The sequence below is a fragment of the Brassica napus genome, chromosome C5, assembly GCF_020379485.1.
Source record: "Brassica napus cultivar Da-Ae chromosome C5, Da-Ae, whole genome shotgun sequence".
Classification (NCBI taxonomy): Eukaryota; Viridiplantae; Streptophyta; class Magnoliopsida; order Brassicales; family Brassicaceae; genus Brassica; species Brassica napus.
Genome location: NC_063448.1, coordinates 28,654,956 through 28,680,223, shown reverse-complemented (window position 1 = coordinate 28,680,223; position 25,268 = coordinate 28,654,956). Strand labels below are relative to the sequence as shown.

Sequence of the window (25,268 nt, the reverse complement as noted above, 5' to 3'; positions counted from 1 at the left end):
AATAAGATAACAGACGTCTTAGATAGCGTACTCATTGTAATCTTAAGATTTTTTTTTAAATGTTATAAGTTTGTAAATTTGTATGTTTTTAGTTTGTTGATGATAAATTCATATTTATTCTTTTTTCTATCATTATTATATGTTATCCTTCATGCTAATTTATTGTTGGTCGTCCTTATAATTTTATTAAAAATCTTAATTTTAATAACTTATTTGACATGCTTTCTTAGATTCTTTATTTTTTTCTAACTTGTAAAAATTGTTCTCTAAATATTTTATTTAACATAATTCAACAGGGAGCATCTTAAACTTTATATGTTATATGAGGTGAATCAGACTAATGATTATAAGAATTTATCATTTAGTTTGCTTTAATAAAAATAATTTTTAAAAATCTTGTGAATCACATCATATGAGATTTATTTCATTATAGCTGATTTGTTATTTTCTATGAAGATTTTGACTGTAACTAACTAAAAGAATATTTTTACAAACATAAAATAATAGTGTTGATTAATATTTAAAATTTTAATGGATAAATAAATTCGTTAATTTTTTGATTGATTAAAATAATTTGAAACTCATAAATAAATTGTGGCTTGCGACTCTCTCTATGTTCTCTTACTTAACGTCTTTCATATAGAGCGAATGTAAATTTCAAATCTTTTTCTTATATTGGTATTATTCTCGACTCTATCCGATTTTTTGGTAAGATACATTTTTTGTTTATTAGATTTTGTCTTTGGCTTTGTATGTCTACAATCCATCGCGGATGTTTTACATTTTTCTTTGTACTATTTCTCATTCACCGTTATTTTTCATTCACTTCAAATCATTTATTCTTAACGCTTTCCTTGTTCATGAAGATTATGTTTGGTTTTTCGATTTGGATATTATTTAAGAAAACACATTTGATATTGATTTATAATTTATTATGAAAATACACTTTTTAAAATTTTATTTTGAAGAGTATATTTCTGTTTTGTGTTCTTGGAAGGAAAAATATTGTTCCTTTATATTTTATATTATTTTGGTTAATTTGTTTGTTAAATTTCCAAATATTTAATATATCTATATGAATTAATTGCATTTTAATTATTTATTTATTAGTTTACCTTATTTGATGTTGAATTTCATTTTGTATTATCAATTTTAGAAATTTTAACATTTTAAAAATAGTAAACTCTAATTATAATTTTTCATATTTTGATTTTTTTTTTCTAATCCTATGTGTATGCTCTCAATGACTTATAATCTCATATATAGTAGATGATATTTTTGAATATTTTCAATAATATATAGCCTAAACTTTGAAAACAATGAGTAAAATTAATTTACTTATAATTGTTTGAAAGTCTTATATTCTTAATTTTTTTTTTGTCAGCGTCTTGTATTCTTAATATAAATTCTTATTTTGTATTTTATTTTAATGTTACATTTCGAGAAATATTATTTATTAAGTAAATTTTATTTATAATGTTTTACTTTCGTTAATGTTTTGATATTGGTTTCTATTTTATTTAAATGATTTTATGAAATATTTTAATTCCTAATCCAAATATAATAAATTGTTTCTCACTGATTTATAGTCTTAGCTTATATATAATGTATGTTATTTATAAATGTTTTCAATAGTGTATAGCCTAAATTTGAAAATCATGAGTTAAATTTGTAGTTATAATTGTTTGAATTATTGAATTTTAAAATTAATTATTATTTTTAGTTAATTCATGTTAAATGTCAAAATTATTATATGTATATATATATATAAAGTTAATATATCTATGATTTTTTTAGTTTTGTAACTTTGCCTTATTCAATATTTATTTCTTATTATTATGAAATAAACAGTTTCTTGGAAACATTGATATATTTAAAACTAACAAATTAAAATGCTTATTTGTCATAATATGATAGGTTGTTTTAAATCATATGTGTACGCTCTTAATGACTTATAGCCTCAACTTTTATTTAATAGTTTACCTTATTTGATGTTGAATTCCATTTTGTATTATCAATTTTGGAAATTTTAACATTTTAAAAATAGTAAACTATAATTATGATTTTTCATATTTTGATTATTTTTTTTCTAATCCTATGTGTATACTGTCAATTACTTATAGTCTCATATATAATATATGTTATTTTTGAATATTTTCAATAGCATATATTCTAAATTTTGAAAATCATGACTTAATGTTAATTAATGACTACTTATAATTGTTTGAAAGTCTTGTATTTGTATATTAATTCTTATTTTGTATTTTATTTTAATATTACATTTTGAGAAATATTATATATATTAAATAAATTTATTTATGATGTTTTACTTTTGTTAACTTGCCTTGCTTGATATTAGTTTTTATTTTATTTTAAATGATTTTATGGAATTTTCTAAATCCTAATCAAAATATAATGAAATGTTTTTCACTGATTTATATTCTTAGCTTATATATAATGTATGTTATTTATGAATATTTTTAATAGTATATAGCATAAATTTTGAAAATCATGAGTTAAATTGATAGTTATAATTGTTTGAATTATTGCATCTTAAATTAATTATTACTTTTAGTTAATTTATGTTAAATTTTGAAATTATTAATATATATATATATATATATATTAAGTTAATATATGTATCATGTTTTTACTTTTGTTATTTTGCCTTATCTGATATTTATTTTTTATTATGAAATAAACAGTTTTTTGGAAATATTAACATACTTAAAAATAACTAATTAAATATTTTTGTCATAATACGATTGGTCGTTTAAAATCCTACATGTAAGCCTTCAATGGTTTATAATCTCAACTTTTATATAGTATAGATATAGATTTTATTTTTGAAATACGTTTTTGTAATATTGACATTTTTAGAAATAAAAAATTTTTAAAAAAAGAATCCGTAGATTTTTAGTGGTTTAAAATAATATGTGAATATTCTCAATGATTTATAATATCAACATATATATATATACTATATGCTATTTCTGAATATTTTCAATAGTATGTAACCTAAAATTTGAAAATCATGAGTTTAAATTTCAATTTATATAATTATAATTGTTTGAAAGTCTTGTATTTTAAATTTAATTATTTTTTTGGTTATTTATTTTTAATTTTTGAAAAACTATTAAACATTATGTTAACTTAATATAGTATTTATATCTTTGTAAATTTACCTTATTTGATATTGATTTATATTATAGTTTGAAATAAACAATTTATTTGGTAATGTTGATATTCTTATAATTTTTTCTTGGAAACATTGACATATTTAAAAATAACAAATTAAAATGTCGATGTGTCATAATATGATTGGTCGTTTAACATCCTACGTGGACGCTCTCGATGGCTTATAGTCTCAACTTTTATATTGAGAGTATATAGCCTAAATTTTTCAAATCATGAGTTAAATTGATAGTTATAATTGTTTGAATTATTGCATTTTAAATTAATTATTATTTTTAGTTAATTTATGTTAAATTTCGAAATTATTAATATATATATATATTAAGTTAATATATGTATAACGTTTTTACTTTTGTTATTTTGCCTTATCTGATATTGATTTTTTATTATGAAATAAACAGTTTTTTTGAAACATTGACATACTTAAAAATAACAAATTAAATATTTTTTGTCATAATACGATTGGTTATTTAAAATCCTACGTGGAAGTCTTCAATGGTTTATATTCTCAAATTTTATATAGTATAGATATAGATTTTATTTTTGAAATATTATTTTTGTAATATTGACATTTTTAGAAATAGAAAATTAAAAAAAAACAATTCATAGATTTTTAGTGCTTTAAAATAATATGTGAATATTCTCAATGATTTATAATATCAACATATATTTATATTATATGTTATTTCTGAATATTTCCAATATTATGTAACCTAAACTTTGAAAATCATGAGTTTAAATTTAGATTTATATAATTATAATTATTTGAAAGTTTTGCATTTTAAATTTAATTATTCTTTTGGTTATTTATTTTGAATTTTTGAAAAACTATTAAACATTATGTTAACTTAATATAGTATTTATATCTTTGTAAATTTACCTTATTTGATATTGATTTATATTATAGTTTGAAATAAACAATTTATTTGGTAATATTGACATTTTTATATTTTTTTATATTTTGGAAGCATTGACATATTTGAAAATAAAAAATTAAAGTGTCGACTTTTCATAAAACGATTGATCGTTTAAAATCCTACGTGGACGCTCTCGACGGTTTGTAGCCTCAACTTTTATATAGGATAGATTTAAGGACAATATCAGACTTAAAGAATATGTTAATTAGTGATTATCGTGTGTCTTTCAACACAACTATATTAATAATTTATTTATTTATTTTTAATATATTAATAATTAAGTTGTATAAATTTCTTACAAAAATGTATTCAAAATATGATTTAAAATTTTCTTATTCAAATTTTTATAAACTATATGTTTTAAATAATACTCTGTAAATTCTTATATGTGTAAATATATAAGTTTAAAAAAACATATTTAGATTTTTCTATGTCTATTAATTGCTAGTACATTGTTATAAATAGTTTATCATATTTTAATTTATTTTTCTATTTTAATGAGTGAATGATTAAGCTATGTTAATAATTTTTTTATGTTTTCCTTATCTTAAGTAAAGTTTTACGGTGTTACAAAAAAAGTAAAGTTTTACAATTAACTTATGATTATTATACGGTTTTACATGCATGTATACTTGATACTATTATTTATTTATTTTTATATTTATATAGAATTTTATTATATTTAGATTCAATATTTAGTCGTAAATGTTTTAAATTTTAAATAACATTAAAATTTTCTTGTTATATTTAAGAAAAGGGCAAATAAATATATATAATTCTAACTAATGTTAAGTAATATTTTATTTTATTAAATAATAAAATATAAATCTATAATATTACATTCATCTTCTACTTGTTCTAGTTACAATATAAATTAATAGTGTCGGAAATATGATACTTTATTAGTTCATAGATACTTATCCCAATTGTTTGAAATTTGTTAAAATTACAGTGTTTTAGTTTATTGATTAATATTTTAATATATTTCAACTGATAAACATATATTTAATGTTCTTCATATTTTTTATGTTGTCGCTGAGACTATATTTTCATGTCAGTAGTTATAGTAAATATTATTAGAAACTAAATTAATTATTTGGTGAGCTATTTAGACTTTATAGGTTTTCTTATATTTTATTAACATTGTTCTGAAAATATATTTTATTATCATTAAATTTTTGTAAGAATGAATTCTCAAAAAATTCCGGTTAATTGGATTAAATTCTTATGATGTTAAGCTTTCAATAAGTTAGTATATATATGATTTTTAATTGATTATTTTATATTGATTTTTTTTTTTTTACATATATGATTTTCTTTTAAAAAATTCTTTTTTTTAAACTTCATTTCTCAAATTTTTTTTGTAAGAATGATTTATTTGTACTTTCAAATATTTAGTTTGTATATCAAGTTTATTATTTTTTAATAATAATTCTTTAATTTGTTTACTTTATTTGATTTTCATTTCATTTTGAGAGAAAGAAGTTTCTGAGATTTTGTTGCCTAAGTTATCAAATTAAGATGATGATTTGGTATATTTTTATTATATACGATATGTGAGAGTGTCATTTTCTGACAGTTTAAACACTGAAGTTTTTTTACTAACACTTTAAACCTTCGAACTGACATTTTTATCATAATATACCTCCAACGACGTTTTCATGTTCATAGGCGACAGGTACTGTTTATTTTACAAGATAAAATGATGACGTGTCGGTTTCTTTTTTTTCTTAAAAATAAAAAATAAAATAAAAATACGTATAAATACATAAAAATAAAGAAAAATTTGAATGAAATTGGAAAAAAAAATAAAAAATTCAAAACAAAATTAAAAAAATTAAAATTTAAAAAAACATAAAAATTATAATTACAAACTTAAAAATAAATAAAATTCTAAAAATTCAAAAATAAGATCTAAAATTAAAATGTAAAATTTAAAAATGAAAAATAAAATTTTAAAAATTCTAAAATAAGATCTAAAATATATTTAGTGTATAAGAGTCTTTTGCATCTTTAATGAAACATTTTGGTCGTTTTCTTTCTTAGAAAATCGTTTAGGGAAAAAACTCAAAATAATCTATTTGAGAGAAATATTAGCTCTGCGTGTGGTCACCATCAATTAACATGGGGTGAAGTTTTGATATCATCATAAGTGACAGTCACTTTAATTGGATGAAATTTTAAAATAAATATATTTTTTTTGGTTAAATATTTATAATTTTTTTTACAACTTTAATTTTTAAGTTTGAATTTTTAATTTTAGATCTAATTTTAGAAATGTTTTTAAAAAAATTAAAAAAATTCTTTTTTTTAAATTTCACATTTTAATTTTAGATCTTATTTTTGAATTCTTAGATTTTTAATATTTTATTTTATTTTGAAGTTTTAAATTTTAGTTTTTGTGTTTTTTAAATTTTGTTTTGAATTTTTTACAATTTTTTTCCAATTTCATTCGATTTTTTCTGTATTTTAATTTTTATCTAAAAAAAAAAACAAGAAACCGACACGTCATCATTTTGACCTGTAAAATGAACAGTATCGGTCATTTATGAACAGGAAAACGCCTTTGGAGGTTTATCATGATAAAAATGTCACTTTGAAGGTTTAAAGTGATAGTAAAAAAACTTCAGTGTTTAAAGTGCTAGAAAGTGACACTCTCAGTGTTTAAAATGAGATTTTCCCTTTTAAATAATATATAGCCTTAACATTGAAAGCTATATGGGTTTTCAAATTCAAATTCTGTTTATTGTTTTAAATTTTTGTATTCTTTAAGATTTTTTTGTTAGTTAATTTTATGCTAGTCTTCCAAATATTTAGCATATATATCAAATTGGTTCCATTAAATAATTTTGTTTAATTTTTTTATAAATTTAATATTTTTGCCAATTTATTTTGAAAGAAAAATTATTTAGAGATCCTCAAAATTTTTAAAATTAATAAATAAAATAGTGATTTGATATATATATATATAAGTATATGTATATATATATATATTTTTTTTTTCTTAATATTTTAAAATAATATGTGGACACTCTTAATGATTTATATCCACAACATATATATTATATGTTATTTTTTAATATTTCAATAACTTATAGTTTAAAGTTTAAGAATCATGTGTTAAATGTATGTTGTTATAATTAAATTGAAATTTTTTATTTTAAAATTAATTACTATTTTCATAATTTGATTTTATTTTAAATTTAGAAATTGTTCTATATTAAGTTAATTATGTTATAATGTTTTTACCTTTGTTAGTTATTTGATATGCATTTCCATTTTATTTTAACGTAAACATTTTTTTTGGAAATGTTTAAATTTTTGAAAATAATAATTAAATGATGATTTGTCATATCATGATTAGTGGTTGTAAATCATATGTGTAAAACCTAGTTATATATTGACCTAGTACTGCTTGTTTTTTCAATACCTTGTACCAGGTTAGAGGCTGGATTTTGTAGTCTGTGTACTGCTTCCACTGATTTGTGGCTGCCCCGTGATCTGTGTAAACATTTACTTGCTCTCCATGCAGCCCAACCTCCGTAATGGTTTTGAGCCAGTGTCAGTGAACATGAAGAGAAAAAGTTATAATGAAGAATCGAACTCACAAGTTTTACCTGATATCCCAAGACATATTTGTTGGAGTACAATGCATGCTTACCATTACAGATTCTTACGCTCCGCGATCAACCAACTCTCCTTTCAAGATGGGCTCCTGAATTTTGTGTTATAAAGAGAAACTTTCAGAAAAAAATGTACTCAAAATGGTTTTTTGATACTTGTTAAAGATACTCATAAGAAGTACTTTATTTGGAGCAAATAAATACTCAATAAGTTCATAAGAAAAGATTGAGGCTCACCGGTAATCCTACCATTACGCTGAGTAATGCGATGCTATTGGTGCCATTAATCAGTGACATATTTTTCTCTTGCAAAAACCTCTCTGATTTGAAAGCTCAGCAGACAGAACCTACAATGAACTCAAATATTGAAACCTGTATTGCAAAATAAACATAATAACTTATGAATCTCCACGCCCAAACAGCCTAGCATATACTATTTAACTAATGTTGTATAACGTAATGAGATAAGATAGGCTTTACCTAAATATTTGCCAAAGATAGTCAGAAACTCAGAAGTATATTGTGTTGTATTCATGTGTTCAAGCAAGATTTTGATCTTATTGTCCTCTCGCTGAAACATGGGATAGTTTCTGTGTATTACTCCCACATGCGAGGAGAAGAATTTTTTTGTCTTGGTTCCCTTATTAACCTAACCACATCAGAAAATATGAATGAATGCATCACAAGAAATATGCATGAACTATTGTCTAGATGTATGAGCTTACCTTGGCAGTGTTCCCTTATTCTTGCATTCTGGCAGGACACTGATATATTTAGGATAAGAAAGGCAGCGCATAGCTCCGCATTCTTCCCAAATACAAAAGCCTTATAAATAAGACATAAACAACACTGCTACAACATTCTTCATGACACCAAACAAGTGAAGATATTGTTGGATTTTTCTTACAGTTTGTAGCTTCCCCAAAGATGTAGTACTCAGAAAGTAGAGGCCTTTCACAAAACTTAACAGCAGCATGTAATTCCTTAAGGGTTAGTATTGAGGTTATAAACCATTGAATGTGTCCATATTAGATTTTAGTTTACTATTTTAAAAATGTCAATATTTCCAAAAAAAATATTTTACAATAAAATCAAATAAATATCCCAACAAAATAAAGTAAACTAACAAAAGAATCATTAAAATTAATTGACTTGATATAGATACTATTTTAGAAAATTAACATAAATTAAGTATAACTTATAGCCTAAATTTTAAGAATCATGTATTAAAGTTATATTAAAATTATTTGAAAGTTTTAAAATTTTGAATTAATTACTATTTTAATTAGTTAATTAATTTAAATTTCGAAATTATTATAGATATTAACATAATTTATTTAATTATTTTTAATTTTGTTAGTTTACCTTATTTGATATTTATTTCTATTTTAATTTGAAGTAAACAATTTTTGGAAATTATGACAAATAATTATTTAAATTTACTATTTTTAAAAATTTTAATATTACCAAAAAATGTTTATTTCAAACTAAAATATAAATCAATATTGAATAAGGTAAATGTACAAAAATATAAATACTATATTAAGTTAACAAAATGTTTAATTATTTTTTCGAAAAATTAATTACTATTTTCATTAGTTAATTCATTTTAAATTTCGAAATTATTATAGATATTAACATTATTTATTTAAATATTTTTAATTTTGTTAGTTTACCTTATTTGATATGTATTTCTATTTTAATTTGAAGTAAACAATTTTGGAAAATATTGATATTTTCGAAAAATAACAAACTATAATGCTGATTTGTCATAATACGATTGGTGGTTTTAAATCTTACGTGGACACTCTCGATGGCTTATAGCCTCAGCTTTAATATAGTATAGATTCTTGTGTTTCTGCGCTTGCCCAGTAATCAAAGAAGTTGCACTTGTATTCTTTAGTCGAAACAATAATTTATTGCGAAATTGCCAAAAGTCTAGATGTTCCAAAGGATCCAAAATGGTAAAAGTTTTTGAAAGGTAGTAAGTGAATTATAATGTTGAATTTCCAGGAGTCGTTGAATATTTAGTTCAAGATCTGAATCCGGATGAGAAAAAAAAAGTAAATGGTAAATTTGTTCCACGGCAAATTGTTATTGATATCGGGCACTGGTAAAAACAATGGTTTACTGTTTCATCAGCTAAACCACATCGTTGACGTAAGGGATCAACATTCATACCATGAGAACGGAGTCTGGTCGATGTGGCAATTGCTTTAGATACTATTCTCCACAGAAAGTGTTTTAATTTTGGCATAATTGGAAGCTTTCATATTTTGTCTTTGAGCACCTTCCCTGGAGGTATTGGTGGTGTTTTCCAAAGTTCTTCCGGAGTTTGTCGATGAAACCCTTGGTTCCAGACTATCCTATCTTGTGTAGGAACCCTTTCAAGATAGAGCTTATTTAATAATTCCTGATCCTCCGTAGTTAATAACTCTTCAGCTCGTTTTAAATCCAAACACCGGTGACCATTTAAAGTTTTGAGTCAATCTAAATAACTTTTTTTTTAACGACCTCCAACTAACTTTCTCTAAATAACAATCTAAATAACTTTCTCTATTTTGAATGGTTAAATAATAGGATGTCACAACACAAAGACATCACTGCAGTGAAGAGTTCGACTGAGACAGAGGTGGCGGGAAGGAGATCAAGTCGCCAAAGATTTCCAAACAAGAAGTATTTGAATTAAGGAAGGACACCTGACTTCTTTAGTTCATGGGTTTTACTATTTCAATAATAAGAACTATTCTTTAGGAAGGTAGTTCACCACTTTGTTCACGTTCCCGTTTCGTTAGTAGTTGTTAAACTCCACTTTCCATTATTCCAGTTTGTATGGAGTCCATGAGTCTATTTGCTTCTCTTGTTTTCTATTTAAATCAATGAAAAGCCAAAAAAGAGGTAGACTTATATACCCAAAACAATCTTGTGTTCTTATGTTCTTGTTCCTTGCTTTGAAGCCTTAACACGATGGAGCAACACGCGCAACACTAATACCACCTTTTCTGGTAACTCACGCATGGCTCCTCCACAGACACCAGCCAATGAAACACAATCACCAGTACCTCGCAAATTGACGTGGGAGGAACTCAAACAAAATGCAGTCTCGGTCTCTGTTTTAGCTGTGACGAGCGGTACTCACCGGGCCATAAATGCAAGCAACCACAACTTTTCATCATGGAAGGAGCGGATGATGACGATTCAGACACTAACGATCTTGAAGACGAAGCACCGACTCCTGAAATTAAGCTCAATGCGCTCACCGGTTGGGACTCACCGACGACGATCGGTCTCCACACCAGTATCAAACATAAATCCCTTCTTGCCTTGGTTGATAGCGGTTCCACTCACAATTTTATCAATGAGAAGATAGCTCAGGGTTTGCGACTGGCAGAGACACCAATGAAACAATTCACTGTCAGAGTGGCTGACGGAAGCCCTTTTCGATGTCGGCGTACGTTCACGGGGTCGTAATCGGAATCGGCGACACACAATTCCCGATTACACTGTATGCTCTTCCGTTATCGGGCCTGGATTTGGTTTTCGGAGTCCACTGGTTGGCAAGCCTTGGGCCTGTGTTGTGTGATTGGACGGCAAAAACACTACAATTTACTTGGAAGGACGGCCCAATAACTCTTACTGGGCTCTCTCCTCCGGCAATTAAGCCCACGACGCAACAAGACATTGAAAAAGAGGGCCGACAAGAACAGATGCTCTTCGCCGTTTGCTCTGTTCTCGACGCACCGGAGCTGCCGCCTCTCAACGATGATATGCGAGTCATCTTACACGACTTCGATGATATTTTTCGTGTTCCTGATGGTCTTCCACCTCAGCGATCAATTGAACACCACATCAATCTTAAGGAAGGCACAAATGCTATCAACGTCCAACCTTATCGCTATGCGTATTTCCAGAAAGATGAGATCGAACGGCAAGTTAATGCCATGCTTACTACTGTTATCATTCGCCCTAGCTCGAGCCCCTTCTCCTCCCCAGTACTGCTGGTTAAAAAGAAAGATGGTTCTTGGCAGTTTTGCACAGACTACAGAGCTCTCAACGATGCAACAGTCAAAGACTGCTTCCGTATTTCCACAGTGAAGGACATTCTCGACGAATTACACGGTGCATCTTTCTTCACTAAGCTCGATCTGACTGCTGGATGTCACCAAGTCCGAAAGCACCCACAAGATGTACACAAAATGGCGTTTCGCACACATAGCGGCCATTACGAGTATCTGGAGATGCCCTTTGGGCTTTGCAACGCGCCTTCCACCTTTCAATCTCTCATGAATGACATCTTCTGGCCGCTGATGCGAAATTCAGTATTGGTATTCTTGACGATATACTAATCTACCGTCCAACTTGGGCAACACACTTTCGGCATGTTCGTGAGGTTCTCAGTATCATTCGCCAACACCAGCTCTCGGTTAAACTGAAGAAGTGTGAGTTCGAAAAGCAGGAGCTGGATTATCTTGGCCATATCATCACGCACACTGGCGTAAAGGTGGACTGCTCCAAGATCAAAGCTATGACGGATTGGCCAGTTCCCACATCAGTAACAGACCTCAGAGGCTTCCTAGGCCTCACTGGCTATTATCGCAAATTTGTGTGGGATTATGGAATCATAGCTAGACCACTAACAAACCTCTTATGCAAAGGAAAGTTCGTGTGGGATGCTACAGCTGAAGAAGCTTTCCAGAAACTGAAGGTTGCGATGACTACAACCCCAACATTGGTGCTTCCCAACTTCTCTCAGCCATTTGTGATCGAAACCGATGCTTCAGGAGAAGGTATTTGTGCTATCCTTTCTCAGAATCATCAGCCCATTGCTTTTATGAGCAGATCTCTCGGGCCTAGGAAGAAGTCTTGGTCTACATACGCTCGTGAGATGCTGGGTATTATCGTGGCGATAAGGACATGGAGACCTTACTTACTTGGGTGCAAGTTCACTATACAGACCGATCAACGAAGCCTCAGGTACATGCTCTAGCAACGCATCCTCAATCCAGAACAACAAAAATGGATGAGTAAGCTGGTTGGTTATGACTACGACATCATCTACAAGCCAGGCCGCACCAACTCAGCTGCAGATGCTTTGTCACGAGTTTCAGACAGTCCAATCCTTAACGCCATCTCACTACCGCAAGTCATATTTTGGGATGATCTTCGTTCACTCTCACAAACCGATCCATATCTGCTACGTCTAGGAGCAGCAGAAAAATCAGCTCCAGGCCGGCCGTACTCCTGGAAAGACGGTCTCGTACGTTACAGCAACCGCGTCGTCATCCCACCAAACTCACCATTGGTACAGCAACTCCTTCACGAGCACCACAACACCACTATGGGAGGACACTCAGGTATCTTACGAACTTTCAAGAGGCTGTCTCGCCAATTCTATTGGCCTTTTATGCATAAAACTGTTGCAGCATATGTGGCTCAATGTGATACGTGTCAACGGGCAAAGTCTTAAACCATGTCTCCAGCCAGCCTCCTCCAGCTATTACCAATACCCGAACAGCTTTGGGAGGATGTCTCTATGGACTTCGTCGATGGCCTCCCAAAATCACTGAGTTACACGTCTATCATGGTCATCGTCGATCACTTAACAAAATCAGCTCACTTAGTCCCTCTCTTGCATCCTTACACAGTTGCAGTGGTCGCTACAAACTTTGTGGAGTATGTTGTCAAACTCCATGGTCTGCCAAGGTCTATTCTCAGTGATCGTGATCCTATCTTACTCAGAAACTTCTGGAAGGAACTATGGAAAAGGCAGGGCACAACACTTCGCATGTCTTCTGCATACCACCCACAAACAGACGGTCAAACCGAGGTGGTTAACAGGTGCATCGTACAGTTCTTGCGATGTTTTGTGCAGCACAAACCGAAGCAGTGGAGCTCTTTCCTTCCATGGGCCAAGTATTGGTACAACACAAGCTTCCACTCCAGTACCTGTACAACCCCATTTCATGCTCTCAATGGACAACACAAGCTTCCACTTCCTCTTTGGTTGAAGAGATTGACGAACAGTTGCAGACAAGAGATGAGTTGTTGACTGAGCTGAAGCATCATCTGGAAACAGCTAGTAACAGAATGAAGCAACAAGCAGATCGTAAGCACCGTGATGTGGAATTTGCAGTAGACGAATGGGTTTTCTTGCGCTTACAACCTTACAGACAGAAGTCGGTGTTCAAAAGGTCTTAACAGAAGCTAGCAAACCGTTTCTTCGGTCCTTTCCAAGTTCAGAAGCGTATTGGGCAGGTTGCTTATCCTCTCAAGTTACTAGAAGGAGTCAGAATTCATCCGGTCTTCCATGTCTCCTTACTCAAGAAACGTGTTGTCGATGATGACCCAGTGTCAGCTGAGCTACCACCCTTACGAAGCAACGGTGCTTTTTCGTTGGAGCCGGAGGAGATACTATCGGTGCGCAAGGTGCAAACTGCAGAGGAACATATCACTGAAGCGTTGGTGCAATAAAAAGCGCTTACTATAAAAGAAGCAACATGGGAAGATTATCATCAACTCAAGGTTAGCTTTCCTCACTTAAATGCGAACCTTGAGGGCAAGGTTCTTTTGGACCGTGGGAGTATTGATAGGATGTCACAAGACAAAGACATCACTGCAGTGAAGAGTTCGACTGAGACAGAGGTGGAGGGAAAGAGATCAAGCCGCCAAAGATTTTCAAACAAGAAGTATTTGAATTAAGGAAGGACACATGACTTCTTTAGTTCATGGGATTTACTATTTCAATAATAAGAACTATTCTTTAGGAAGGTAGTTCACCACTTTGTTCACGTTACCGTTTTGTTAGGAGTTGTTAAACTCCACTTTCCATTATTCCAGTTTGTAAGGAGTCCATGACTCCATTTGCTTCTGTTGTTTTCTATTTAAATCAATGAAAAGTCAAAAAAGAGGTAGACTTTTCTACCCAAAACAATCTTGTGTTCTTATGTTCATGTTCCTTATTTTGAAGCCTTAACATTAAATCTAAAAAGTCTTTTTTTTCCATACAAGGGTCAATGGGCGTAATATACCCAAGAATGGCCCATATTGGCGAAATAACCATTGCTCTCGAAAACCCCAAAAGCTACTGACCTTTTGTGCCCGTACGGACCAAAATACCCTTCCTTTATTGATGGTAGCTTTGGCGGTAGTACAAGGCGTGTGTTAGACTGCTTAAAACCTCAGATTTGGTGGGGAAATGTTCAGAAAATTGGGTCAGACGATGGACGGCGGGGCAGACGACGGACTCCTGGATAAATAAGTGAATCCTCATCGTTATGATGGTGATTGTGTCGGTAAATGTTATTTTGAGTGTGTATCGGGAGAAGAGATTGGTACTAGGGTTCATAGAGAAGAATATAAAACCTTAGCAGGGGGAAGAGATTTCAGAGAGAGGTAAAGTGAAAACGAAAAACTGTGATTGAGAGTTTGGAGGCTAGGGACTCCGTTGACAGTGTTCGTTCTCTCTTAGAGGAAAGGTAAACTTTATCAAAGATCTGAGCTTTGTTTTGTTATCTCAAATTGTAGTCAATTTAATCTAAAATATCCAAAAGTCTGAAAGATTGACAAGCTTTATATTTGCATGTTGTGCATGAAAGATGGGACATCTGGTGAGAGTAGTTGTTGGGGACTGGCAAAGACTTGCTCAGGGAACATGGAAGTTCGAGATCCACGTTGAAGTGAAATACGATGCGGTTGTGAAGGAGAATGAGACTTACGAATCTGTAGTGGAGATGGTGAGGGACAAGTATCGTGTGCTCCCTTCTGAACCAGTTGCTCTGACATATGACTTCCTCGACTGGATGAAGATCCTTGGAGACTACACAACTCCACCTGTCGACATACACGAGGACGGGGATGTGGAGCTCTTCATGGCAGTGAGGATGGATTTCGTGGACCTCCATCTATGCGTGGCTTATGGCCACCAGAACGTTGACAGGTACATGAGTATGCGCCGGGAAGAGTACGGCGTCGCGGAAGACGGGAGAGATGTGGTTCCGGCGAAACCAATCCCTTGGAGAAGTAAGCTATGCCCCAGGAGGAGAAACACTCTTTAAAAATTTGTACACGTTAACCTTTTTTGTAGCGGGTACTAATATTTGTATCAACTACAGGTATGCGTCGCAGAGGATATCTGCAAATTAGCGAAGAAAAGCTCATGAGGATCTGCAGCAGTGAGCAAATGGAAAAAATCAAAAAGGACGCTGTGTCTGTGGTGAGAACTGAGATTGACCAGCCAATCGTCGATGAGGATGGAAATGAGTCAGTAACGGACTCATCTGATTAAATGGATGTGTTCACCGAAGGTGGTGAAGGGATTATCAGGCTGACACAGATGCCAACTGCATCACCGGAAAAGGAGAACCTGACATTAGCGATAGGTTTGTATTGCTAAACAATAAGTTCATCATCCTTAAGTATGAAAGTAGTTGTTGCGTTAGCAGAAAACTAAAAGTTTAGTTGTAATTTTCTGCTTTTTGCAGCTACTGGTGGGGTTGTTGGACATCTTCACGCTGCAAAAGACAAAGGCAAGGGGATAGCGACGGAACCTGACACACATGGAACCCAATCCTTGAATCTGCATACTGGTCCGGATTCCGGTGATGCACGTTTCGGCTTGGCTGATGCGGGAAATGAGGATGACGACTGCCAGCTCCTAGGCAGTAATTTTACCTTCGATAAATAATTGTTTAGAGGACATGTAGTTATGTAGACGGTAAATCCATCATGGTTGGTAAACAGTGTATGTTTCAATATTGTGGAGGTGTAGCGATAAATAATTATTTAAATATAAAATTAGTTAGTTAGCAGTTAAATATATTATCATTTGCTAACCCTCGTTTTGGCTCAAAAATACAGATGGTAAAGACATGTCAAGAAACGATCATCTCTATGTGGGGCAAGTGTTTGTCGACAGAGACGCCCTCAAGACACACATGTCACTCTATGCATTGGCTAACAAGTTTAAGTACTTCGTCAGAAAGTCAGAACCCGGAAAGGTGGTACTCGAGTGCAGTGGGATTAGCTGCTCCTGGAGGGTGTACGCCGCTAAGATACCTTGGTGCGCGCAGCTTGAAATCAAGACAATGGAAAACAAACACCACTGCACAGTGGATGAGAGAGGTCAATTCATGAAACACGCGACATCATCCATTGTGGGAGGAATGATGAGGAACAAATACGTTGGAACAGGGAGTGGCCCGCGCCCCGGAGGTATAAGAGAGATGATGAGGACAGAACACAGTGTACCAATCTCTTACTGGACTGCTTGGAAATCAAGAGAGATTGCTATCGAGAATGGGAGGGGAAATGCAGAAGAAGCATATACTAATTTGCCTTCCTACTTGCAGCAGCTAGCGGTTTCGAACCCCGGTTGACTGGTAGCCTTGGAGACGAGCCAAGGTTATGGAGGGGTCCAGCGTTTCAAGTACCTCTTTCTTTCGTTTGGGGCAAGCATCCATGGGCTACCTTACATGAGGAAGGTGATAATAATTGATGGGACCCACGTGAAGGGAAAGTTTGTTGGGTGCTTGCTGACAGCAAGTGCACATGATGGGAACTACCAGATATTTCCCATCGCTTTTGGGGTAGTTGACAGCGAGAACAACCAGGCATGGTCATGGTTCTTCAACAAACTACTTGCGGTGGTTCCGGATGCTGAGGACCTAGTCTTCATCTTAGACAGGCACACCGCCATTTACTCGGGAATACTGAGGGTAAACATCTATTCGAAAGTAGTTAAATGAATTAAATTCCATGTAACTTAAGCAGTTAGCTTGACAGATAAAAGTAGACTTATATTGGTAACAGATAACTTAGCAGTTAATATAATGAATGTGTGATAACGACAACGTCTTATATGTAACCGCTAACGAGTTGCTTATCTTTATGCAGGTTTATCCGATGGCCAAGCATTGTGCTTGCTTGCTACATCTACAGAGAAACGTGCAGACAATCTTCAAGAAGAGACATTTGCTTTACCTGCTGAGAAAAGCAGCAAGAGCGTACAAGATGGAGGATTTCTACAGGCACTTCAACGAGATAAAGGTTGTTGACATCATCGCCTGTGCAGACTATCTGATCAGGGTAGGGCTTGAACACTTGGCGAGGTCGCTATTTGAGGGAGCTAGATACAACATAATGACAAGTAACCTGGCAGAGTCACTGAATGCAGCGCTATCTGAAGCAAGGGAGTATCCAATTGTGCCACTGCTGGAGTATGTCAGATCAATGATGATGGGATGGTTCGCTACAAGGCGGGAAGCAGCAGCAAGAAATGTGGGAGCGCTAACTCCGAAGGTAGCTGAAATTCTCTCAAAGAACTTCACAGATTCGACAGGATATGCGGTGAAAGTCATCATAAACGAAGAGTACAAGGTTGTGGATGGCAATGGAATGTATTACCGTGTCGACCTTGAGAGGAAGACTTGCTCGTGAAAAGAATTTGAGGCACTGGCCATTCCTTGCACTCATGCGGTGGCTGCTGCTATATATGCAAAGCAGTCGGTGGAGAGTAAGGTTGACGCCTTCTACAGCAACGCTTATTGGGCGTCAGCTTATGGTGGGAGCATCAGCCTAGTGGATCAAAACAACGTTGTTCCTTTTAGGTTTGGTGTGAATGGCAAAAACAGACACCTTCACCCTCCAGCCACTCGCCGCCCATCTGGAAGGCCAAGGAAAGCAAGAATCCCATCGCGTGGTGAATTTACGGTTAGTACCATCTTCAAATAAAATTTATGATTTTAACAGCCACCAGTTTTATTACTATGTAATACAATGGTTAACATATATTTTAAACATTACATGTGGCTGAGGAAGGCTTTCAAGCGTCGTCGGTCATGCAGCATGTGTGGGGGGGCTAACCACAACAGGGTCACCTGTAAGATGCCTATCTGAAGTTGGGGGTCAAGACTAAGTATGTAGGGGTGAGTGGATATGTGTTTCTTTTGTAATGGTCAGATCTGGGGCGACCTTCTTTTGTTATGATGTGTTAAAACTAAGTTCCCCTAAGAAGCAAACATTGACACAAGTGTATGTGCAATGGATGGTCTGAATAAGGACTCTCCCATTTTATGTAAGAACTTGTTTCATAATTTGTTGTGTTAGAAAGCAATTTATGTAATGTACTGATATCATGTGAGTTTCAGTATAAGTGTAAGTGTTAGCAGTTACGTGACTAATTTTATCGATAAGATATGGAAATTATGAACTTCTCATAACCAAACTAAATGCAATATATAGGAGAAAGGTAATATAAGATCCTATAGTTTTAAAATGCTTTCTGGAAGGGTATATAAAATCCTACAGCCTAACTTATTTGTTGTATTAACATCATTTATGTTATCCTTGATAAGTATAAGTGGTGGAAATAACGTGAGACAGTTAAGAGATAAGATATGGAAATTGGGAACTTCTCATACTCAAAGTAAAAGCAGTTTATATAAGAAAACATTTTCAAATGCATTATGAAAGGTTATATAAGAGCCTATAGAATAACTTAATTGTTGTACTGATATCATTATTGTTATCTTGATAAGTGTAAGCATTATCAGTAACGTATATCAGTTAACATATATAAAGTTTGGATTATTGTAATCGAACTAAATCGAAATTGTGGTCTTCTTGTAGACTAAATAGAAATATAAAGTTTGGATTATTCGTACATGAGTCTGATTTTTTTATAAAAAAAATTAAACTGATGCGAAAGTGCTAAGATTGAATGTAGTGCGACGACAACACCGTTACATGGTGATATTCTCGTGTAGTTTCACAGCCAGTTGCTTGGCGGCATCAGGAAGAAAATGAGGAGTGATTGCCTTACAGCCACAGATACCCTCACAGATGTGAGCTTGAATCAACAAAACAGTCATGACCGCTGCATCAGTCTGACTAGAGATTTGCGGGATTCCCTTGCATCTGGATACCGTAAAAGCCTTGACGCCCGCATTATTTTCTAAGTAACCAAGGGATTTAAGGACATACGGGATTAGATTAGCAATGGGATTAAGCTCCTTCTTCAACAAGCTGTCTGTATGAAAAGAGGTGTTGCAATCCAGTACTTGGAGACTGTATGCTTTGGTGTCGATGCAAACACCAACCCAGTGTTGCTTGTCCATGTTGAATTGAAAATATATCCTCTCAGGCAACTTCTTCTTGGCTTTCTCTAGCGGGACGTCAGTGAACTTAAGTTTGACACGGTCTTTCAACGCCGTATTGAGGAAGCGGGAGTGGTGGTTCATTAGAGCTGCTGGAAGCCTGGTGTCGTAGATACCAACATTGGGAGCATTAGCTTGTCCCCGAGAAACAAGTTCAATCAGGGTGTCCATGACCTATTAGATAACATAAAATGTGAGTTTCAGTATAACCATAGACTAACCAAAAACATAAAAAGGAATTGTGACTTGGGATCTAACATTACTTACCCAAGAAGGCAAGCTTGAGGAGCGGTGGGCAATATCACAGATCTCTCCAGGAGTCACACCATACCCGTTACGTAAAATTACGACCCTATAAGATATAACGTTAGTCGTTAACGAATGGTGTGTAGGGATAATATATTATTTAAACTTGACAAGAGTAAATGGACAACTTACGGTCCATTAAGAACAGTTTCTTCCATGAGCTTGAAGCGAACCTCAAGATCCGGGATCAAGGGGAGGTTTTCTGTTACTTTCAGATCACACTTGTAGTCTTGAAGACCATCGGGCATTATCCGCGAACTTTTACTCTTGCGTAGCTCGGGTGCCTCTTCAATCGGTTCCTTAGCAGGTGAGACATAGCTTAGCGGGGTAATTTTCTCTGTGGCAGCTACGGGTGCATCCTCCTGCGAGAGTCCGAGTGAGAAAGACGGCATATCGAGAAGATAATAAGGTATTTGCATCTGATCGGGTGTTGACAGGCGTAACAACTCAGCAAGATACGAAAGACGGGGGTAATTAGCGTGGCATAAAGCAAAAGGTTTACCTCATCCATCTCCAGTTCCTCTGATGTGGGGTCAGACGGTGTCGAATCAACGGATATAGTGTCATTGAGCACCTTCAAATTATTACAAATTAGCAAGTCCATATAGTTTACAGTTCGCCAATTACATGCTCGAACTTGGCCGCTAATTAAAAGATTTACCTGATCCACAGCGTTGTTGCCCTCGACGGCTGACTGTAACTGCTCAGCAGGAAGTCGTGATTAATCTGCGTTTGATGGCGGTTGGGGATTGGGGTTGAAGGCGTCCTGGCAAATATTGACATGATAATGTAGTTAGCATGCATAATCACCAAGGAGATATATTGAACGAAATAGAAGTATGTATACCTGATACAGCTATACTTACCTTGTCAACGCTCGTGTTAACGGGTACAAGCAATTCTTTCTCCTGCACCGTAGCTTGATGCGCATCAGACAATCCGTTCAACTCCACCAGCACTTCGTTGATACGAGAGTCAGCAAGTTCAGAAGGAGTGTTGTTGTTGGGGTTGGGTTGAACCGGGTTATTTATTCCAATAGGGGGGAGTTCCTTCCTTATATCAACACCACTAGGCTCCCCAAAAGAGACACCGCTGGGTTTTGGAATGCCAATAGAGTCAGTTACCGCCTTGATTATTGCGCTCTGCATCAGATTGTCAACAACAACAGTAGCGAGCTTCCTCTCAATTTTTTTCATCTTGGTGTGGGCACTTTACCCGATATCCGAAGCCACACCCGAATCCGATCCGAAAAACCCGAACCGAAATCCGAACGGATATTGAATTAGGAGAGATTGGATATCCGTACCCGAACGGGTAATATCCGAACCCGAATGGATATCCGAAGATAACCGAACATATGTATAATTAACCATATATTTCTACTTTACATCTCTCATTTTATATAAAGTATTTATATTGATACTACAGATACTTTAAGTTCATACATAGAATTACAGAGAAAATGATTTGCTACTCACTTAAAATGCATGTCAAACTTTTTATTTCAAGAATTAACAAAAAGTTACATCCAAAATTTTTAAAACAATAACCAAATTAATGTCTTTTTAGTTTCAAAATGTTACGTCCAAATCTAATAACCATTCAATCTATTAAAAATAAAAAATTAGTTAAGTGAAAGTTATATTTTTAAATACAAGAAATTTGAGAAATGAAAAATTTTAATTTTTTTTCAAAATCTAAATATCCGAACCCGATCCAAAATAACCGAACCCGAACTAGAAATACCCGAACCCGACCCAAAGTACAGAAATACCCGAACGGGTTCTATACCTCTATACCAAAATACCCGAAAATCTGAAATACCCGACCCAAACCCGAACGGGTACCCGAACGCCCACCCCTAGCGTGGATAGCCTTCTCTAAACGAATCTCAAATAAGCTAATCTCCTGGCAAATGTCGCGGGATGATGAACTTAACTTGTCAGAAATCTGCGAGGCAAACAGCTGAACGATTGCTTCTCGGTCGGAAGACTCTACATCTGTCATCTCCACAACGTTTTCCTTGTCAAACTTGTCTCTCGGCTCTTTCTCTTTTGGTTTCTTCACCAACCTCATGCGTGAAAGATCATTCCCGGTCAGCCCACCTTTGAACATCTCCATGCGGAACTTAAATCCCTCTTCGATCAAGCCAACCATCTGATCAACAGCCAAGTCATCCGTTTCATCAACCATATCAAAATCTGCACCAGTGGACCATTCTTCGTACGGTTCTTCAATAAGGGACATCACGGGGAGCTGAATAAAAACAAATGAGGTTAGGTTGGCGTCAAGTATATAGCCACAATGGTTAACTAGCAGTTTAGCGGATAAATAAGTGAGATATTATATAACTACAGTCTTAACGAGTAATCAACAAGATATCAGTGATATTAGCGGATAATGGTGTAGGTTACCCGTTAAAGATAGATTAAACAGAAAACTACAAATGTATCCAATCTAAAATAAATATCCCGGTGGGTACTCAATAACATAAACGGTAACATCGATGGTATCAAATCTAAGTTAACTTTGAGCGTTATAGCATGTTTTAACAGATAACAGTAAAAGATATCATAAAATGATCTAGTATGCAACACCAGTTAGTAGTTATACCATCTATACATTATGTTTGCAATTACATCTTTAATTACGAACGTACAAACCAGGGATATCGTCTAACTATTCTGTTATCAGACACATCTTTAGTTATGAGAAATGAAAAGTAGGACAACACAAACCTGACATTCGGTATCAATGGTTTTTGCATGCCCGGGAATTAGACAGTACTTGTTAGCATGTAGTGGTTTATCAGCCCTCGAGACATTAGCTTCAACAGGAGCCGCCACTTCGTCAGGCGTCTCGCCATCGCTATCGGAGTCAACAATTACAACCGGCCCGTTCTATGTAATTTCTTCCTTCAATTGTGGTGTGGCTGCAAGTAGCACAAGTTGGATAGCATCGACATAACCCCTTATAGCTACAGACATCTGAGATAGAGCTATCTCATCATTCGATATAATAGATGTGATGAGCGTCAGATATGAAGCTCTGCCCCATGGGTATGCAAGAAATTCATTGAGGTCTCTGATCATTTCAACATGCTCCGGTAATATACGAGGAGTATGCGAGGAGGGAAACAAGACTGAAGACGTGATGGCAAGGCATGCGAATTTAATCCTAGTGTCTCTGTCTTTGACAATCATTTTCTTCAGCATATCAATAACAGTGTCGACGGTACAAGAATTCAGAGAACCAAAAAGCTCGTTCCAATAGAGCTTCTCGTTGAGTGGGTTTTTCTTCTTCTTCTTCTTATCACAATTCAGACCAGTCACTATCGCAAACTCCCACAGAGACATCCTACCAGGGGTTCCGGCAAACAAGATCCAGATCTCGTACTTTTTGTTAACTTTCAAGAGCCTCACAATAATGTACTGACCAAACGTACCAGAGAATGGAGGATTCTCGTCAATGGCAAGGATCTTCCCGAAGGTGGAGTTTCGCAAGAACTCTAACTCCTCTGGTTCGAGAGCGTCAATAATCATCTCCGTCTTCTTGATTTTGTGGTAAGAGTTGCTACGCTCGCCCAATGGTTCCTCGCTGGCGGCGAACATTCTCGGTGGTAGAACGATTGGATCCATCGCGAGGGGAGATGAAGTAAGTTAGCTGTGAAATATGAGAGATTTAGGGCTTGAAAGAGGCGAAACGGTGCTTTAAGAAGCGATTGTTAGTTGGAAAGACGAAATTAAATGGGCTGGTTCATGTCTCTGACTTCTTTCCGAAAAAGAGAGAGGAAGCGTGGAGTGAGACTGTTCGGTTTTCATTCGAAAAATGGAGGATGCTAGGAATTACCCAACGGGTGTGAGAGAGTAACTGACACACGCCAGTTTTGCTGCACGCCCTAGGGGAGTATAGTCTGAAGGGGTAAAATGGTCACGCCATATAGTTTCCAATTTGCAAGGGCAAACCAAATCTCTGTGTGTTTTGGTATATCCAGAGGCGGACCTACATACAAAGAAGGGGGTGCAATTGACACAGGTTAAATATAAAATTTAGGTTTGTAAGCCTGTTTTTGTAATTGATCTTAGCTAGGTTGGTTATAGGTTCAGTGTAGCGACCGTGTTCCGAAGATCGATGTTAGGATGATCTGAGGATTGACTGGCCGAACTGTGAGAACGTACTGAATGGATTGGATGATGCTAGAAAGAGCTGATCAGAGTTCAAAGGACTTTCCGTGGGTGGATGGGAGAACTTGGATCGGCGCCTGATTAGTAGCGACTAGAGCGGAACCATGTACCCGATTAAAGCTAGGAACGGATCTGTTTTTGAGCCAAACAAAGCTCCATCAGTCGGTCTTACGCTCGGGTTATTGGATAGGCCGTTCGGTTTGTTGAAACTCAGGATGTTCGGACAACTCGATGAAAATCCAGGCAAAGCGGAATTTTCGGACAGTGATGGTCGAATCCGGACAAGTGTTGTTGGATTCGGACAATACGGTTGAACTGGTCGGCTAGACAGCGATTGTCTGAAATCCGACAAGACACTTAAGACTGTCGGCTAAGCTGAGATGAGCTGATTCAGTAGTATCAGTCTGATTCGGACAAGGCGGTTAGAGTTGTCGACTGGACCAGTCAGCTCTAGCTCGAGTTTCGTCTAAGTAACACTGGCGGGAACAGTTAAAGTCCGAAAAGGGGAAAAACTCGCGCTGGAACGCTTTGGAGCGCGGGGTGGCGGTTACGGATTAAGAGCCGCGTGTAAAATAAGCGGGAATGGTTAACTTGGCAGTTTCTCGGGCCTAAACCGCCCAACTGCCCAATTTAATCATCTCCTTTGTCTTATTTCGTCATTTCTGTACGGGAAACAGAAAGAAAGAACCAGAGAGAAACTCAGAAAGAGAGAAGTCCGATTAAGAGAGAGTTTTCGATATTTGGCTGGATTGATCAAGTCCGAGTCAAGAACGATCGTCTGTGGGGTGACTCCGACTGTCTGAACGTTTGAAGATCCGACGGAAACCGCTCAAGAGGTGTCAAAAGAGACTGAATCAAACAGAACAAACCGACTCTAAGACAAAGGTGAGT

At 34.6% G+C, this 25,268-nt stretch overlaps 3 protein-coding genes across 3 annotated transcripts; 1 reads left to right on the top strand and 2 right to left on the bottom strand.

Moving 5' to 3' along the window:
- The first annotated feature begins 17,205 nt into the window (after positions 1 to 17,205).
- On the top strand, positions 17,206 to 18,169 carry LOC106453715. Its single transcript, XM_013895932.1, has 2 exons — positions 17,206 to 17,448; positions 17,627 to 18,169. Exons 1-2 carry the CDS (start codon positions 17,206 to 17,208, stop codon positions 18,167 to 18,169), a joined length of 786 nt encoding a protein of 261 aa, XP_013751386.1.
- Positions 18,170 to 19,473: 1,304 nt separating this feature from the next.
- Positions 19,474 to 21,389, bottom strand: LOC125587187. Its single transcript, XM_048757376.1, has 5 exons — positions 21,060 to 21,389; positions 20,696 to 20,767; positions 20,326 to 20,612; positions 20,155 to 20,239; positions 19,474 to 20,061 (listed from the first exon to the last, which is right to left on the bottom strand). The coding sequence occupies exons 1-5, from the start codon at positions 21,387 to 21,389 to the stop codon at positions 19,474 to 19,476; spliced, it is 1,362 nt and encodes a 453-aa protein (XP_048613333.1).
- A 406-nt stretch (positions 21,390 to 21,795) lies between these two features.
- Positions 21,796 to 23,831, bottom strand: LOC106453716. Its single transcript, XM_013895934.1, has 4 exons — positions 23,179 to 23,831; positions 22,932 to 23,061; positions 22,041 to 22,449; positions 21,796 to 21,800 (listed from the first exon to the last, which is right to left on the bottom strand). The coding sequence occupies exons 1-4, from the start codon at positions 23,829 to 23,831 to the stop codon at positions 21,796 to 21,798; spliced, it is 1,197 nt and encodes a 398-aa protein (XP_013751388.1).
- Between the last annotated feature and the right edge of the window lie 1,437 nt (positions 23,832 to 25,268).

Coding starts and splice junctions, on each gene's coding strand:
- LOC106453715 (XM_013895932.1), top strand. CDS start 17,206: ATGAGGAAGGTGATAATAATTGATGGGACCCACGTGAAGGGAAAGTTT. Junction 17,449..17,626: donor TTTACTCGGGAATACTGAGG/GTAAACATCTAT, acceptor ATCTTTATGCAG/GTTTATCCGATGGCCAAGCA.
- LOC125587187 (XM_048757376.1), bottom strand. CDS start 21,389: ATGAAAAAAATTGAGAGGAAGCTCGCTACTGTTGTTGTTGACAATCTG. Junction 20,613..20,695: donor AGGAACTGGAGATGGATGAG/GTAAACCTTTTG, acceptor ACACCCGATCAG/ATGCAAATACCTTATTATCT. Junction 20,240..20,325: donor GAAACTGTTCTTAATGGACC/GTAAGTTGTCCA, acceptor TATATCTTATAG/GGTCGTAATTTTACGTAACG.
- LOC106453716 (XM_013895934.1), bottom strand. CDS start 23,831: ATGGATCCAATCGTTCTACCACCGAGAATGTTCGCCGCCAGCGAGGAA. Junction 23,062..23,178: donor GAGATAGCTCTATCTCAGAT/GTCTGTAGCTAT, acceptor TGACTCCGATAG/CGATGGCGAGACGCCTGACG. Junction 22,450..22,931: donor CCATTGATACCGAATGTCAG/GTTTGTGTTGTC, acceptor GTTTTTATTCAG/CTCCCCGTGATGTCCCTTAT.